An 18966-nucleotide genomic window follows, 5' to 3' on the forward strand; every position below is an offset into this window, starting at 1 on the left:
CCCGGGATTTTCGTCGACAATGAATTAGGATTATTGGGAGGGGGGCATAATGGATAACGGATACGGGACTCGAGTATCCGGTTCGGTATAAATAGGATCGCGAGCGGCAACGCGGCTGATACGAACGCTTCTTTTTATTACCGTTCTGTCTCGTTAGGGGATCCTCCGGTCGCGGTGATTACGCGACTGTCTTTGTGTGTACGAGTCCGTGGGGTGTTTGGGAGTGGGTGATGTTAGTTGTCCGGTGGTTTTGGACCGGAAGGATATCGTCATAAAAAAATTCAAAATATCTATAGTAGATAGGTGAGTTAAATAACTAGTGCTACGAGGTTAACGAACCCCCTTATCGAAACATTCATGCTCTCCGTTAAATACACTACTGTCAGATCGTGCTCCCGTCGGAAATATCAACATGTAACGGTGGCAATCCCGTCGCTGACGGAAAGTACAGGACAATGGCAGCGAGTCGCACAAAAAGGTGACTAATTAATTAACGTCGTCAGTCGCGTAACGATCAATTATATAACGGGGTCCGATTCGAGGGCAAGCAGCGTGACTTCTCGATTCGCGATACGGCCAACGGGTGGATGGGGTTGCAAAGGAACAGCGGAGGGAGGGGACGAGAAACAAAAGGCGACAAAGGAAGACGGTCCGTCCGCTCGCGACTTCCGCTGTTTTCCGAGCGCAAATCCGAGGATCGAGGACAAGCGGAGCGTGGATATAACGAAGAAAAATTAAACGATGAAGTACAAGAAAGCCGCCAAGTACGACCGAAGCAGTCGCTGTGAAAGCGGCACGGGAAAAAGGGACAAGAATGAAAGATGAAGGAAACTAGAACCGTCGTCGGGGAAGGGGTGGGAAATAGAACGGGCTGGGGAAGACAATGGAAGGGTTAGTCGGCGCTGCCGCGATAAGAGAGGGATGGTTCGTTTATTACGTGTTCTGGCCCGGAGTAGTCTGAGAACATTAAGCCTGGATAAGGAACCGCGAAATTAACGAAAATATACAACAGGAATTTAATGGATGTTATGATATACGTCGTATTAATAATTGTACGTTCTTTTATAAACGGTTTTAGATTGAATTACGGTAATAATATAATTCTGTAACGAAGTACCCGAGGTGGGCGGAATTACAAATCGTGAATTAATTAAAATTTGTGTTCTTTATTAAAGCGAAAATTCGAAACGTTATATACTTGTTATCGGAGCACGAAAACCATTAATTCCTCCGATGTCGTGCGAAAATTAATGTCGTTTTACTACTGTTTATGGAAAATAAAGTATTGATCTCTGATTTTTGAACGATTAAATCTGTTTACGTGGGCAAAATTCACGATTTTCGTATACGTTTCCGAGATGAAAGATGATCACAATCGAGGTACTTTAATCTCGAGTAAAATTGGGTGCGTTTTCCGGGGCTGCGAACAGTATATCTTTTTTTGTTTCAGTTTGAAAAGCAACCCATGTAGAGGTAAATTCACATTGGACGAGGAATATATTTCGAATATCGAGATTAGCATTTTGCCTAGCTTTTCGAGATTTCCCAGCCATTGTGGCAGAGTCCTGCTTTGATGTATCCTTGTCCCGGGGTCGTTCGGAGTCGGTCGAATCGTTTCGTTGATGCCAAATTGGAATCCTCGGGCATCGAACGACCGGCCGCGAGTTCCCAGGGAAAAGGGTTCCGAGGGCTTCCTTTCTGCTTACGGGGGAGAAAAGACCTTCGGGAATTATTGTTCCTTCTGATATCCAATATCGCGGCAAGATAACTCTTTCCTTTGAAACCGGGGACGTCGAGTTATCGAGGTATGAAAGTCGATGGTTTCGTGGACGTTGCAATTACGCTTCCTGGCCCTAAAAGTCGGTCGTCGTTTCGTTTCTTTCTTGTCATGTTTTATGGAATCCCCTCTTGTCCACGTAATTATTCAACCTCGAAACGGCGAAAATACAAGGACTGCTCGTTGCTTTTACCCCGAATTCGTCCAAGTAAGCGAAGACATCGAAAATACCGCGTTCTGTGAATGTATTAAGGGTTGTTCCATAAGTTCACGGGAAAGTGGCTCGATACGGAATGAAATTTCCCCAAGAAACTAGTACGCGCGATATTTTTCACCTGCGGCTTTGGTTTGGTCGGTTTCCGACGCTGAACCGTGGCGGAGAACAGAACTGACAGAGATGGATACGCGGACAGACAGCAGACTGCTAAATACAACCAGAACTCTTCATTAGCGGGCGGCGATGTAGACGGAATATTTGTGAAACACCGTTTTGGGGAACTGCGTGCAGTATATCTGGTTTAACTGACTCGGCCACCAATTATTCCGTATCTGGCGAACCGTGGCGATGTTAATCATGGGAACACGAGGGCTCACGGTGGAGATGATTGAATCGAATGGTTGTACGACTTCATATGCTAATCGTTGTTTACAAGCTTAGGTTGCCGGTCATAGAAACAACCTACTTTTCTGTCAGTTTTAGATGAAAATAGGCACTTTTCCTGGCTTCAAGTATTTTCCTAATTTCGCTTCTTGAAAGTAGGGGCTAAGGAAAAAATCGTTTAGTGCTTAGATACCAAACTACCTTTTTTTTTTCAATCTCGTATAAAAATCTGTAGCTAGATTTGCTAATGAAATATATAATTCCCATCTTCCTGAAATTCAAACCCGACTATAGTTCCAATTGAAGACAGGAAACATCCGTAGAACCACCTTGTCCTCAGCCTCTCTCAACTAAATTTCCAGTTTCCTCCGTCAAAGCTCCATTTGCGACCGAAATAATTATTCCAATCCTCCCTGAAATTGAAAACCGACCGAAATTTTAGTTACGACTGGGTACGAGGCTGCAACGGGTCTCGGATCGACGTTAACATAGCGCGGAAACGCGATATGCAGAATTAACAGGGGACGTCCCGCGCGGGACCGCTTGTTCGTACCGTGGGATTCGCGAACAAAACGGCCCGGAACGTGTAATAACTTTAAATCTCGTAGACAGAGCTTACGCGGCGCGACGAGCTGCGAATTAGAAATATCAAATTGAATGGGACTCGCCTACGCGCTCGACACGTACCTGCCGAACCGTATCGCCGCGAAACATCAAATTCGATGGAACTGCGCGCACCTACTCGCGATTGTATCGGGTCATACGTGTGTGTGTTTATGTGGAGAAGCAGTTTCAACGGTTTCGCTATCCCTGATTCGCTTAAGGAGAAGAGGTGACGATTCTATTCATTTATTTATGGTAGGATGTATATTTTGTTTTAATCAAGTGTTAAAGGTCACAGTCACCCCTCGAGGTTGTCAGCGACCAATACTAATCTCACGATTCAAATATTGAAATACCTGGATTCCAGGAAATCTGGAATTCTTAGCTCGGGGCATGAATGGGTTAATCAACCGAGATGGCCTTTGACCGGAGACAAGGGGGACGTCTGCGGATCGATCTCTATCGCGTCAAGCCCATTGACAAGCGAATTACGAATTCCCCTTGCGCATTCCTCGGCGATAAGCTCCCGGTAATGTATCGACCCACGTTGCGAACAGTCCTCGATAAAGACACGGGTAATAATAAAGCCGAGTGCCGCGGATAACGAGGGAACTCCGAGTGCGACGAAATAGAAACCACCCCGAGGCTTTCCTCCTATAGTCGAAGCAAAACTAAAAGTTACCATCGAACGTGACAAACCATTCTATAGAGTGAGTAATTGTGGCAAAATCCATACTTGACACTTTCGCGCTATTTTACATAGGAACAAGTATCCCAACCTCATCGCGGCGAGTTCGATTTCGATATCTGAACCAACAGAGGCCATTCCTGGCAGGCCTGGACGCATCATCGGCTGGAGTGGATTAAGGCGCGATTGACCAGGCTGCGCGCGACACTTTCGCGACAAGTAATTAAGCCGAAGTGGCGTTTAACTGCGTACTCGCGGGCGAGAGGCTGACTGGCAGCGATTACACGGACGATCGATAGGCTGTCAGGCCCCCGGGCGCGTTAACGAGGAGTAATTAACTTAATTATTAACGTTATTGTAGTGTATTATTGCATTTGGGCGTTCACTTATCGCAGTCGTCGGATCGCCGCTATTATGCCGCCGTTAATGAACCGTCGACAGATTTTCGACAGCCCTGGCGACGATAATGGTCGATTTTAACGACGGTGTAACCGACCGTCGTCGTTTCACGGACACCTGACGCGCGATTTGATCCTCCACGAGGAATATTTGCCCTTTACGTGTCGTTTACGGTCTGGGATAGTGTCCTATTATACCAGAATGCATGGCTCTTTCGAGTCTTCACATAGGAATTTTTATATCAAAATAGAGGGGTATGGAAGTTGTAAAGAAATAAGTTGTCATTGAGGTTATAGATATAAAGACGGGTTTACAATTGAATTCGAAGCTCTATCACTCTTGTAAGCGAGTTTAAGCTTGAATCGAAAGCTACATGGGTCTTCCAGACGAATTCGCGTTTGAAAACCTCCTCCTCCGCGAATTTCTCGGGATCCTCGAGCTCGGAGGGTCACTCGATCTTCCTGCATAGATCAGGCGAATCGAAAGACAACGTCGCGAATAAATCAATGCTCGTCAACCCCTCCACTTCTAATTTTCATTGAAAATCCCCGATCCGTGACACGCGAGCTTAAAGAAAAACACGCCTCGTCGACCAATCCCGACACCGTCGCCGATCTATGATTTCTTTTCGCTCCGTCGTTCGTCTCCGCGACCCTTCACCCCAAGCTTTGTTTTTCTTCGTCGTCCTCGTCGTTACAGCTGGTCGATTCTCGAACCCCGCTGAATACAGGCAAGCCGGCCTTCCAATTATTTTACTCATTCCCGGTTACACGGTGACAAAGCTACTCGATGTCAATTAAGGCCTTAACGAATTCGTAGCTGTCGAGCTTGTTTTCTCTGCGTGTTTCATTTTTCATTTTATTCGGAACCCTCGACGAAGGTACGGTCAACCCTGTTACGCGTCGTTAATTGGACGAAATCGCCGCCCAGAAAATCGGCGAACAAACGTGCTCTGCTCGATTCGGTCTTGAGAAATTTCGAATAATATCGAGAACACTGGTTGGGCATAGTTAGGATTTCAAGCGTACAGGGAACGTGTTATAAAAGATTCTGTTATTCGAAAATTGAAATAAAATTCCTGAGATTTTCCTGACGTTCCACCTCTCCTATTTTCATCGAAAAAATACTCCCAAGGATCAAACAAATTTCGGGAAACTCGGTACAAAAGCGAAGTTCTAAAGAATGTCCAGAGATCAGAAAAACTCGAGATCCTTCGCTCAAAATTGATTTCCACGAGGTGATAACTCGGACTCACCTACGACTAATCTGCATCGATAATCTAGACGGGGAGTTTATTACTCCGCGGGTATGGGCTCTCGATAATTGGCGAATTAATATCTCTTGGAGGGTATTAAGGACAGCTCCGAACGCCTCGAAGCAGGACTTATCGCTAGCCTAGCCCCTGGACTCCTTATCCGCGGGAAGTTTATTCCGAACTAAGGCTATCAATTATTCTTAGAACCCAGCGAATCGCGTCCTGACACTGAAACGGGAGATCGTTGGCTAGATACTCGATCCTACCCGGAGAATCCACGCGCCGACTTGGTACGTCGAGATCGAAGATGAAAAATTTAGGTTCCTTAGGTATGCTTGGGAATTTGACATTACTTTACGGTGGATAAAGTCTTTTTTGAAGTAGTGTTACAGTATTTTGCGGTTACCGTAAATGATTTTGAATCTCGCGAAAGTGCTTTTCTAGGACGCTGGAAGTACTGGGTTCGTTCTTCTCGCGTACCAACGGTACAACAAGCTCAATTTTACACGGCCTCATACATACACCAAACGATTACCTAACATTTCTCCGTTATATCGAAAATGTTTCAAACAACCTTCCCCTGTCGACGAATCGTTTCTGTGTTCCACTGGGGACGTAGTGGCCCATCCCTGGATTTAGCACGCGCCCAAACCTATCGGCTACTTCCGAATTCGAATTCCAGGTCGCCTACGGTCACCCGAACACGTTCGACCAGCCGCAATTATTTCACGCTATCGCGTAATCGCGAGAAGCTTTCCCTGGTCGATTTAATGGCTCCGCCTAATACAGTCCCGCTGGTCGGTAAATATCCGCATTAAAATTCAGTAGGGGTTATCGAGGGTGGCTCGAATTAGCATTGTACACGTATAACGGGCCTGGAAAGCAACGTGACTCGAGGCGAACGGCCGTTCTAAATCAAGCTTTAGGCGTCCGCGCACGTCACGACGCCTCGAGTTAGCGGAAGCCACGTGCCGGCCGCGGCGAACACGTGCCGCTACGGCGATGGTTGGGGACGAAGGGGCGCGGAGAGCGGTTAAGGTTTTAATTTCGTCGACAAGCCAGATGGACCGAATGGCTCGGCTGTTCCTTTATACGGCGGCCCTGTACGCTCTTGATTAACGTCAATTCCACGGTGGCCGCCGTTACCTTTTCATTTTCTTTCATGCCCTTTGCCACCCGCCGTTCGCGAAGAAGTTGGGATACGAGCGACCTAATTTGTCGCCGCGTGCGGTTCCAGGTTGAGTATCGAGGCATAAAAACGGGACGGGTTTCTTCGTCGCGTTCCGCTGCCTCTGCGAGCTTGATTCACCGTTGGATCGACGATTGGTACTCACGAGATGGGAATACTGGGTTTAGTTATTGCTTTCTTTAGTTGGAGACTCGGTCGAGTTCTGGACTCGGCTCGGCTCGCACTGAGCCTCCAAGGAGGAGAGTAAAGGCGATACTAACAATTGAAGGTTTCTTAACTCGACGAAAGTATGATCGATGGATTGGCGAGTTTCTCCGGATGAAAATGAATACAAACACGATCATATTCGGATATACTTTTTGATTAGATTTTTTTTATAGTAATCGCTGTTACGTTCGACTAAAAGTAGTCCGAATGAGGCCGTGTTTGGGCCCATTTTTACCGGGAGAACATCATGAAACAATTGCTAGTTTTAAGTTTCAACAAAGAACGACTGATTCCACGCGGAATAATCCTTCTTTCCACTACTCTAATCTTCCACGTTCTATCAATATCTACCGTCCTATTTACCTGGTTTTAGAAATCCGTCAATTTGTGCCCCATAAGTTTCACGTTCGCCTAATAAAAAGGCTCGTTCCAAGTCAAAGCTTGCCCGTGTAAAAAGGTAGCTGAGGATCGCAGTAAGAAGCCGAGGAAAGCGTAATTGTACCGTTTCAAAATTTAAACTTCCTCCAAGAATTTCCCCAGGAACGCTCGAAACTCTCGCGGCTCGCGAAACGACCTCGATACACTTTTTTCTAGGGGATTAATCCGAACGCCGGACCCCTTCGTGTCCGCATTAACGCGGCCCTCCAATTAACCCGACGTTAAACGATTCTCTTCCAAGGCATCGTGACCCGCACCCGCTTCCTTCCGGGAACCAGAAATCCGAAACGTCACTCTCTTTGACCCCGTCTCGAGAATCGAGCCAATAAGGAACGTTCCCAGAAAATTGCCACGGCCACTCGTACAGGTTTCGAGTGTACTTCGCCTACGTGGATCGCTTCGTCGAAATATTCCGAGAACTATGAATTATAACGACTGAGAAAAAATGTACTTCGACGACCTCGGTTATTTTTATGTACATTTTGAAGGCTGTTTGTCGCGGCGGGTATTTTAATGAAATAGAAACGAGGCAATCGAGATATTTTCCCACGAGGGGGGAACGAAAGAAATTTTCTGAGCGCAACAGCGCACCTTGGATACGAAGATAGAATTGAAAAGGAATCGTTATATTTCAAGGGAAATTGATTCTTTATTTGTGGAACGAAATAAATTACACGAAAAATGGTTTATCGGCTCGTTAAATCGAGTTATTAAATTTATCGTTTGATTCGGCGCGCTAGCGAGCGCACGTATTTACATAAACCCGCCTCGCTGGTCGTGGCGATTCGAGGAATTTAATAACGGCGTTCTTGCTGCTCGTTTCGGTGCTCTCGATACTAATTTCATTGGCGAAATGTTGTATCTAGAGTTGAAGATGCTCCTCGATCGAGGAAGATGGACCCTTTAGCCTCTGCCGAGTGTCTTAATCGTTTTATTTGACGGAATAAACCGAGATTATCCAAATCGCAAGTATTCGGCAAACTAAAACAATTTTTAATTTCATAAATAATATTCTTCTATACATATGGTACAATTCGGATGAAATTTATTTTCGAAAGTAGTCTTAAATCGCCTTACGAATCGACCCTTAAGGTTTCTCTGTTTAGTCGATCCGTGGAGGCTCGAAGAACCGTCTACTTACCCCTGTCGATTCACGTCCTGCAAAGGGTGAAATGAATATGAGACAGGGTTCATCGAACATACTTCGTATGGTAATTTATTACAATTTGTACAGATTACAAATCGGTACCTATGGTGTGTCGCGTTCCTCGTTAGACATCTTAAAAGGAGCGGATATTGAGCAGAACGCCGCTCGTCGCTGCGCTAACGTTAATCATATCAGTTATTATTAATTACCCCTGTAGTATGTATATCTATCCTCGACGCTCGGTGAACACTGGGGTCACTAACGAATTACTCAAACAAGAACGTGAAACAAACACGACGAAACAAGGGAAAACGATCAAGCATCTCGCGTTTCGGGGGTGTATATCGCGTACAAGAGGTTACAATGAAAATTCGGATACTCGACAGGCGAGGTCTTTCCGCAACCCGTGTCCCTCATCCATCCTTGCTAAAGAGGAACCCCATCGCTGGACCTCGAAAGAATTGCGACGTTCGAGATTTTTTTTTCTGAGCGACCAACCAGCTACTTTAAACGAAATTTTTTCATGAAATTTAGGTGATCTGTACGAGAGATATAAATATTTTCGTGGCAGGCTAGAGCGAGTCTCTAGTACCAAAGACCAGAATTGAGCCAATAAGAAATTTATAGAAGTTTCGAGTGGAACGTAAGAAATAGTAGATATTACAGAGAGATCTCAACGCAAAGATATTATGGATTTCACCTTAATTTTGCACTAATTCAATTTTAGTCATCGAAGCTGAACGGAATGTCTGCACTGCGTACCTCTTAGTAGAAGGACGCTCACATTTCCTACCAAGATTAATCTGATCCAATAAAAACGAACAAAAGTATCTTCCAAAGCATATGCTATTATCCTAGCCATCGAGTATTTCTACTAAACATTTAGTACCCGCAGGAAAAATTCGTACGTGTCAATGTCCTCCGCGTGCCCGACCAATGGCGTTCCATTTTAAGCATTCTCCCGCGTGGCAGTGTTCACCTAGTAGCCCCAGAAAATCGGTCGATTCAACGACACGAACGATCGGTGGATGTTTGCCTCGATCTCCATGAAAAAGTATAACGTGCGTTAAAGTAACCGTGCGTCACCTGACTGCCGCGACCCTCGGGGCGTCCTCCCGCTTCTTCAAGCCCACTCGAATAAAAATCATTGTTATTCGACTATCTACTCCATACATAGTAACATACATAACTGGAAGCCCTAGACTACTAGGTTTTACATGGACGATGTGATCGGGTCAGACAGTGGCAGTGGTGTCCTTGCGGACGCCTTCGAGCTACCTGCTGGCGGGGACGGGGCACGACGCGATGAACGACGTCCTCGCCGTGGACAGCAGGAACACGAGCGTCGCCAGTGCCAGGATCGTCGTGGTAGTCCAGGTAGAGCTTCGTCCGGCCGAGTTGTTACCACCTGGCGAGCAAACATTCACAGCTGTTTACTGGCAGAATGGTGGGCTCGTTCGTAATCATGGCGGTAGTGTTTTCTACTCGAGAGTCTCTAAGGACGAGTTTTGACACTCATGGAGCTTTGTGGGTATTGTATGGTTCAGTGGAAGGAGTGGTGCGGACGCAAGGTTGTTGATGAACCTGCCGAAAGTATGTGAACACTTAAATGGAATAAGTATCCGAAGAAAATTGCGAATCTATTAATGAAGATCCCTTATGTTTCTATATTTTATATAATACCACGTCGGTGATAGAAAAAAAAATAAATTTTCTTTTCATTAATATATCCACCGTGTATCTTACAAATTTCTGTGATAACTACATATTCATGCAAAGAATCCTATTCCGAGCTCTAAAATGTTTCTGAATCTCTCCCACTAGCGATTAACGTGTTTTCAAACGTTCTAAAATTTCAAGTGTTTATTCCAACTCGTACGTAGATTTTAAAGCCACCCCTCTGCATTGGTGGAATCGTTACCTTATTTTCTCCCCCAAAGTTGGCTCACAGCATCCAATTAGTTCTATAAGGCTATGCAAGCAGCGCAGCCGTCGAATTTATCGGGCCACCAGCCAGAAAAAAAAAGTAAACAGTGTTCCCCAAGCGCTCGGTTCTTTCGCAAATAATTTAGGATCAAGGGTTAAGGAACAGCCAACGGACGCAACAAAGTTCGCGGAAATGCGGAGACTTGGCAAGGGAATCGCGGCAGGAAGCCTGTGCGGTCCACATTTCTCTCCCAACTAACGAGCAAGCGAGTCGTACCTGCTCGAGCGATTACTCAACTTCTTATTGCAATTAAAAACGATAAAAGCGGTCCGCAAGTTCATTACAGGGAATTTATAATTGGAAGCGGACCCGGCTGGGATTACCAGGACAGTGCGTTCTCGCGGAACCCGTTGGCCAGAGCTTGATTAATACCGCGGCCGAAAGTCGGCGACAAATGGATTTTCGATACGTCGGCTTTGAAGTATCGCGAAATTAATTCCTACCTTCAAATTAGCCACGAAATTCGAGAGCTGTTACCGGGTCTGCGCGACGATGCACGGTTGGAGTAAAAAAAGAAATCGACGACGACTTCCGGAGCTCCAAAATAATTCTTTTTTATTCATTCAGAATCGATGGTGGAGTAGTCATACAGTCAATTTGATTTACTATTTGATTTAATATCAAAGAGTTGCAACTCGGATGCTGCACAATTAAAGATTTTGTTTGTTAGAAGGGAGTAGTGTCTCTGATTGGCAAAGCAATAATTTCGAATCCGCTACGAGACTTTTAAGAGGACGGAGTATCGTTGTTCCACCAGCCAAGAATATTTTGGATCAATTTTTAAACTAAACCTAGTCGGTGAAATAAAATAAATATATATCAATTTCCGTGGATAATATTTTCTAGAGGTCCCTGATAATTTCGCCGCGGACAATTAAACGAGCACTTGGCACTGACGAACGAGGTCTCCCATTTCCACACAGTATTTCTTCCGCAGTGAAATTTCTATCCCCGAATCCACACTGTTCGTTGTAAAATTTGAACGACTCCCATTGCTCGGAATACGTCGAATGGTATCTGCGACTCGGGTTTCGGGTATCCCTATGCCGCCCAGTAACCAAATATCCTGGAGAAATCAAAATTCACGAATCCGGGAACGCGACTGGTGGACGCGTCGGGTTACCAATTATTAAAAATTGTTATCTTGGATTACCAACGATGCGCAGATCCGATGGCGCGGAAACGGTGTATTTTAGAAACGAAAGCAACCGTACAACAACTCCATAAAAGTTCTCGACGCTAAAAAACCATAAGTAATAAAAGCACAGTTTAAGAAACGTCAAAGAGGATGTATTTCGACAAGTTTGGAGAAAAATCGCTACTCTACCTCGGTATAACATCACGGAACCATCTACTAACGTCCTTATATCGAGGTGTGGCTCTATCTCGCTAAATATTGCCTTCAAAATACATGCGCTTTAATACTTTTCGTCTTAAAATCCACTAATCTATCGAATTTCATCGTAAAATATTTGATGTATCCATAAAACTATATTTTCGATTACCCCAAGCTTATTATCCTACGTAACAATTCGTCCCACGAAGTGCTACTCGCTAGTAATTTGAAATACAGTATCAAAAACTCGTACTAATTGATCGAGCAGTCGGAATATGGTTCGCGGTCCGTTGAAATACGAGCCAGAGATAGGAATCGCGACAGCGTTTTTGCAGCACGGCTCCAGCGGAGGAGCGAGACACGGACGTAACTGGCGGGGTCGAAAAAAGCGGGCCGGGGCGAAGAATCGCATTAAAGGCGACGGTCGTGGTTCCGCGATTAAATTCTCAAGCAAGAAGAAAAGTAACCGGCGGAGACGGAGAAGGCCAGACCAGCCTGGAGAAAAAAGCAAATTACCGGACGCTGGCTGGCTACTCGGCGTCGTACCCCGAAGAACCACGCTGGAAAAGTGGTCCACCCTTATTCTCCGGGCTCGTGAAAGTCTTTGGAACGAAATTGCGTTAGTCGTGAATATTAAAATTCGTTAGTCACGGTATTGAAGTCTGTTAAGGGCCCTTGGCTGTTCGACTATGGACGTTACAAAAAGACAACGTCGAAGAGGTGACGCTGTTATTATACCTCGATTGATACAAGGTGCATCACCTCGATTCAGCCAGCGATTTGATTCTCTTGGCTCATGAAGCTCTTTAGAATAAAATCCTGTTTATTATGATTAATACTAAACGTGTTTATATAAAGAAAAATTAAGTTTGTTGTTGGACCTCTAGAGATTTGTATTAACAGGAGCTTCCAGGTGAATACTCCCACGAAGGATCGATACCCATAGTTCCAATAATTTAAACACCTCTGGGAAATGATTTGCCCGCCCTATAGTAATTTCTAAATTGAGAGAACCACTGACGAGGATCGTTGGAGCACCGAACTATATTCAAATCCATTTTTCTCGCGAACGGTCGCTCGTATGGGAAACGCTCTATTGCATATTTTCGCCGCGTTTTATCGCGAGGAATCGCCTCATTCGCCGTTTATGCAGCGAATTACGAGCGTAGAGCTTCATTTCAACGCGGTAACGCCGACGAGGCGGGATCCATTTTAGCGGGGACTATTTAAACCGCGTCGTCGTTCGATACTGTCTGTTAATAATTATTCCGCCGGACGGGAATCGTTTACATACAAACGGGCATTGCTATCAACCGGAGCTGCTGGCGAAATTACGGCGCGAGGGAATATCGCGCTGGAGCATTATGGACGGGACGACCATTCGAGTCGTTCCTGTCACGAAAATCATTTTGGTCTTGTCTGGTACGACGCCATCTCGCTCGAGTGACACGGCGGCCATTTCGCGACTGTTGGGACGTTTAAGGTCTGGCTTCGAACGTTTCCGAGCAATCGTCCCTCGAAATAAGCAAACAGAATAAAATACAAACGGAAAATAAGTAAAGTGAGCTATATTTTATTATTTTAATTACGATTTAATATCGAACCTACCACGACTGGTCGAACGACCGTTTTTAAATTCTTCTACACAGTTCTTACATGCTATATACGAATTATATACAATTGTTTCATGCATTACTCGATTCAGTTCCACGTAAAGTATTTTTGCACTTAATTGAGAAAAGTGTCTCTGAGTCAAGGAATAATTTACCAACGAATGGTTCCGGAAAACTGAACTCCTGATCGAATTTCTGTATCCTGTAGCATAATTAAAAACGCGTACAGGTTTTCTAATCGATACGTTCCATAACGACCACGATTTTTCCCGTTCGCGACCAGGCCTCGTAATGTATCCCATCGAATCCATTCCTCGCAACGAAATTTCCACGGAACGATCGACTTCCCCGAGGATCGAAACGGCGCCAATTGTTCGTTTTCGTCCACGGTTCACGATTCATTACGTATCCCCCCCCCGCGGATCGAAACGCAAAACCGTAGGCGAAGATTCCCCGCATCAGCGGAAAAGTAGAGAACGCGCGAGGTGACCGAAGAAAAAAAAAAAAAAAAGAAAGAAACGTCAGCTGGCGAAATCCAATTAATCGAGTATCGATCGTCGCCGATCCGCGGCTTTTCCTCTGTTTCGTTTTTCCTCCAGGCGTTCCCGTATCGTTCATTACGGAAACAGTGACCCGCCTACCTGGACAAACCCGTGCCCGAGCCGAGGTTTATGAAGCGCCGTGTATATTTCACCCTGCTCGCCGTTGAATTCGCCATACTCCCACCTCTCCATATCCCTTTATCCGTGCGTATCGAGGCTAATAAACTTTCACGCGGGATCGCCGCGGCTAAGGAAGAAAAAAAATTGGAGAAGGAGGGGGTAGAAACCGCGGAAACGAACGGACTGGAACCATTGTAGACTCCTGGAAAGTTGGAACTGGAGAATCGGGGGAAGTCGATTGGTCCTTGAAGGCAACGTTGATGAGGGTGGAGGTAAAAAAATGCTCGACGACGGAAAATGCGATTATTAAAGAGAAGTCCCATAAATATTCGTAGCTTCCGTTAATTATATATTCTCCGCCTAAATGAAATTATATGTTCGATATTTTCAACTAAATACTTCATTATAAATGCAAGCAAGTATAAAGTTTATTCTAATCTTCGGCCCAGCTTCGGAATTATATTATTTAGGTCAATTATTGCCTATTATTTTTGGGTTCCTTTCAACGTGGTCTACAAACGAAGTATTTCTAGTTCGAAGTTGAATACCGGAAACGTTGTATCCGCAGTAGGGAGTCCGAATGTTTGAAGAAAAGAGCACTTTTATTTTTCCGGCTCGCTATTGGCCGCGATTTTCTTTGTTAACGGCGGAATTTCTCGCGAACAGTTCCTCGCCGAGAATCTCCCAGTGTAAAATAGGTTCTCCGTGTTTCGAACGAGTCTCCCGGCGTTCGGAATTTATTTTCGCCCCTGGACTTCCTGTTATACCGGAGAATTATATCCTAGATTGAATTAATAAATTACCAGTAACTCGCGAGGAAAGCTCGAAAGCTCGGAAGCCCGGTTATTAAGATAATACGTGTAAAGAATTCTCGCTTGCCTCGGTTAATAAGCGCCCCGACCTTTACGGCGATGTTGAAAGGAGCCTGTATGAAAAACGAAATACGATATTGAGAAAGCTGCTCGTTTCGTGCGTTTTGAAATGTTAATCTCGAGAATTAGTATAATCCAATCTGGGTTATTACGCGGGTGGGAGGGCCGATTTAAGAAAGTGGATCGTGACTGGCGAGACCTGGTGCCTCTGGGACCATAAAATTAACCAGCGCTTTTTAATATCTCCTTCCGAGTCGGCGGTGCAGGACGTGTTTCGGCTAGCGCGTTTGAAAAAATAGAAAAGATACGATAAATTTAATTAACACGTTCGCTGCCAAACTGATACCATTAGAGTTAATACTGAAAACGACGTAATCAAACATTTATCGTGGTATTTATTTTTGCAATTTCATTGAAATTTATTTTCTATGATTCTATCGAATCAACGTAGTTGCCATACATACTAGTGGTTCGAAATTGATTCGGATACTACGAACTCGAGCAAAACTCGAGGATCTATGTAAATTTTGTAAAATTGAAACAAATTTCCTTGTTTGTCTCGGATCGGGGACCGCGTCGACCCGTTTACCGCGGAAAAAAAGCGTTCGCGTCGAGACGGAGGGAAATTCGGACCGTATAGAGGAACCGAGATACCTCGTAGAAGCCATTAACCGCGTTAAATTAATCCTCCATCCGCCTAGTAATACGAAGGCGGCTAAATTGGAGGCCGAGAGAACGCAACGCAGCGAGCGGGGCCCGGGGAACGATAATACAGATTGCGACGTCGCTAGCAGACGGTTACCCGCGTAAAAAAGCTCGAGATCTAACGAGATTTCATGAAGGACCTTGTTGTTCGACGTAATAACTCGCATCAGCGACGTCAACCGTCCAGGCAGCCATCCAACTAGCTGCCAATACGGGCCACCGGCTCGTCAATGAAAAGAAAAAAAGGGCATTTTAAACGATTTTCTCTCGCTAAACAACCGCCCCTGCGACGATTAATCGCGAGTTAACCTCCCACGGCCCTTCTGGCTGAATTAAAAACCGTGGCGGGCGCGAGCCTATCCAGGATCAATCGTTTAATCGTAGCTATCGATCTGTCGCGCTTGAACAGAGAAGTGAGAGCTGTATTTGTGTTGGCTGGTGTCAAATATTTAATCACAAGCATGAATTAATATTAGGTAGTTTGATTTTCTGCAATTTTATTATGATTTTCTGCAATTCGAACTCGGAATTAAATAGACGTAAAAAAAAAAAAAACAAGAAAAAACTCGCCACTGGACAAACACCCAACTCACAGCAATTTCTCACGCGCTGGACGTGAATCATCGCGGGACCGAACGGCAATAATAATTTCTGGCGTCCCGCCCCCCCCCCCCGCGAGCCTCCATTATTCGCTACGATCTTTGATAAATTTCAACCGAACAAGCCCTGTTGGACCCAGAGGCGAAGGGACGAGGGAAAATATCTCGTCCCATTCGTCTAAAGTGAAATAATTCTCCGTGATGTGATATATCGTCATCCTCATAATTAAAAGTTGAGGATGCAACCCGCGGGAGCCATTAGCCCGGCGCTTGCCGCGGGTTTCTCGATCCCGCGATTATTCCCCGCGAAATGGATATTTATATTCGCTCACGAGCAACGCCGGATTGCCGTTATTTATACCATTCTACCCGTGTTCCGCGATCTTCGTGCGTGCGCGTACCAGTTAAAAACATATTACCGCCGCGGTCAAACACTTCCACACCCTCCATCCTTCTGGCTGGCGGTACCAGCGGCGACATGATCATTTTACGCGTAAATACGAATGGAATACGTGGAATAAAATTTTCGTGTACGAGGTTTCGTTCTCGAGGATGTATACGTTGAACATTTTTTAGGCTCGCGTGCCGTTGGTCCGACGCGTCTGACCATAGCGTGACATTTCTACTTGTTTTCGGTGTTCACTTAGATTGATTCCAATATTCTACCGTCTGCTTCTCGAATACTATCCGTTTCTATTGATACACGTAACAGGTATCAAATTACAACCCCCAATTTTCTGCAACGCAAAGAGATTGGTGTACCATCGTGAGTACTCGATTTTCTAACCCCATCGATTGTTCGAAAAATCGAAAAACACTCGACTTTTCCAGACCATTGGTACGTATCGCTCACAGCGGGCGTTTTCGCGCTGTCGACGGCGCGAACGCCGCGCAACAATACAACCGATGCCCGACGGGGGTTGTTTCTGGGCGGGAAACGTCAAATCGAAACGCGGAGCGCGTGCACGCAGTTTGGCGGCCAGCCAATTATTTGTTGCCCCCGGAAACGTCGAACCCCGAGCCTCGAAACATCTACGCCGTACCCCGCCCCCGCGGTTCTGGTCGAAGGGAGGAAGGAACGATCGCGGCCTCTCCAGCTTGTCAAAACGTATTGGCTCGCGGATACAACGCATTATACAACGCGGACGATGGATCGTCGTCGTTCGAATCGCGTGGGTGTACGAGCGGGTTCCGGTGATTGCAGTCAGCGGCTCGAAAACTGGCTGAAACGGGCAGAAACGTGACAGGGATTCACAGCACGGTGGACAACGTCGAGGACGAAGGGAAGGGGAGGGGTGGGGAGGGGACTGGCGTGGGGGGGGGGGAATACGTGTCCATCACCGTTCTCTATTTTTCGTTGTCCACCCCTCCCTCAGACGAACCTCCAATGCTTTTTCTCTTCATAACAATTTCGATGGCCCGGTGTAATTGCTTTTTCGACGCGAGAAACGTCTGCGACCCTCGTGATCGCGATTGACTCCCGTTAGAATTTTTTTTGTAGAAGGGAGGTTCCCGTGGGTCCCTTGTGTCGCTGTGAACTATGGCTTCCCGATTTAAGATGTAGAAGTACCGCGAAGGTTTCGACGTTTTAGATTTCGAGCAGCACAGGTTCGAAGTGCGGTCGGCAAGCAACGAACGAACGGGGTCGTGTTTGGGCTCATTTTCATCGCGGAGACCTCTGCAATCCACTAACAACAATTTCGCGACGATACAAGAAGAGGTTTGCTCAAAAAGCGTAAATATCGATGAAGTTCAATTCTATCCTATCGACTAACAATCCGATAACACGGAGCATTCCAACCTCTATCGCAATCACAGGCGACGAGAACGCAGACCCTATCTTATTCTAATGTCGATTCAGGTGCAAATACGCGACGTCCCAATTCCGTCCAGTCGCGGGTCGCTTTGAGCTTCGACGCATCCCGCGTCCTACCCCATATAATCTCGCGTGAAACGCCGCCGACGCCGACGCTTTGATGGGGCTGACCGGCGCGCGGTCAGTACCCGCTCCGCTTGTCAATCAAAACGAAACAATTTGGGCCACGCAGCGAATTGGCCCGAGCCCCGAGCGCACGGGTTTGATTGGACGACGGCAGATGGGCTGCGAGAGATATAGAAATGAATTTTGAAAACAACGCGACGCCCCCGTAGAAGCGGGACTGGAATCAATTCGACTTTTCAACGGGAATCGTTGGCGCGTGCCGTTCTCTCGATTTACGCGAGGGGTTACGCTTTGGGAAACGGAAGTCCCCTCTATTCGACCGAGCGATATTTTCCAGTGGGACTTTGACGCTTTCAGGTGTCCTCGAAGCCGCGCGGTTCTTCGAGTTGAACGAGTTTTTTGGAGAGCTCTGCGCTCACGGGAAAATTTAACCCTTTCGGTGGCGTTGAATCTCGCGTAGGGGTTGATCGGTGGGATAGACAAGTTCTCGAGGCTGATAATCTGGGTTAGGGTGTAGGCTTGTGGGTAAAGAAAATGTATTTTTGTATTGTCGCGAGTTGTATTGTCGTGTTATTCATTTGTTGCTCATTGACCGCACTTCGAAGCGGTGCTGCTCACAAAATTGAGATAAGGTCTGGGTTGAAAAACGGATATCTAGATCGGTGAACCTGCTTGCTAAATGGTAAAAATAAACTCGAATAAATAAATAAATAATGTAAACATGAAAAATGGATACTTTGAATTATTCTTCGTATAAAGTATCACCTTCGGCACCTGCAGCTTCTTTTATAAGACAAGACGGGACTGCTCAGGAGTTGTCTCTGTTACCATATTTTCCCCTTGATTAAATATTATCATAAAGTCGAAAGTACGCGTCACCCTTCGATAACCTCGCCCATCGGAGCACGCGGAATGCTTTATCTCGGTATCAGCGACGCCGAGCGCC

The 18966-nt window shown here is 45.9% G+C and overlaps 1 protein-coding gene across 1 annotated transcript in view; it reads right to left on the reverse strand.

Annotated features, from left to right (window-relative positions):
- Positions 1 to 8357: 8357 nt before the first annotated feature.
- LOC128891092 (uncharacterized) overlaps positions 8358 to 18966 on the reverse strand; it is a 123389-nt gene continuing 112780 nt past the window's right edge. Inside the window, exon 6 of the mRNA XM_054150295.1 lies at positions 8358 to 9712. Within this exon, the coding sequence (XP_054006270.1) occupies positions 9579 to 9712 (134 nt within the window). The 3' untranslated portion in view covers positions 8358 to 9578. The remainder of the gene's footprint in view (positions 9713 to 18966) is intronic.

Source organism: Hylaeus anthracinus, unplaced genomic scaffold (assembly GCF_026225885.1).
Source record: "Hylaeus anthracinus isolate JK02 unplaced genomic scaffold, UHH_iyHylAnth1.0_haploid 0, whole genome shotgun sequence".
Lineage (NCBI taxonomy): Eukaryota > Metazoa > Arthropoda > Insecta > Hymenoptera > Colletidae > Hylaeus > Hylaeus anthracinus.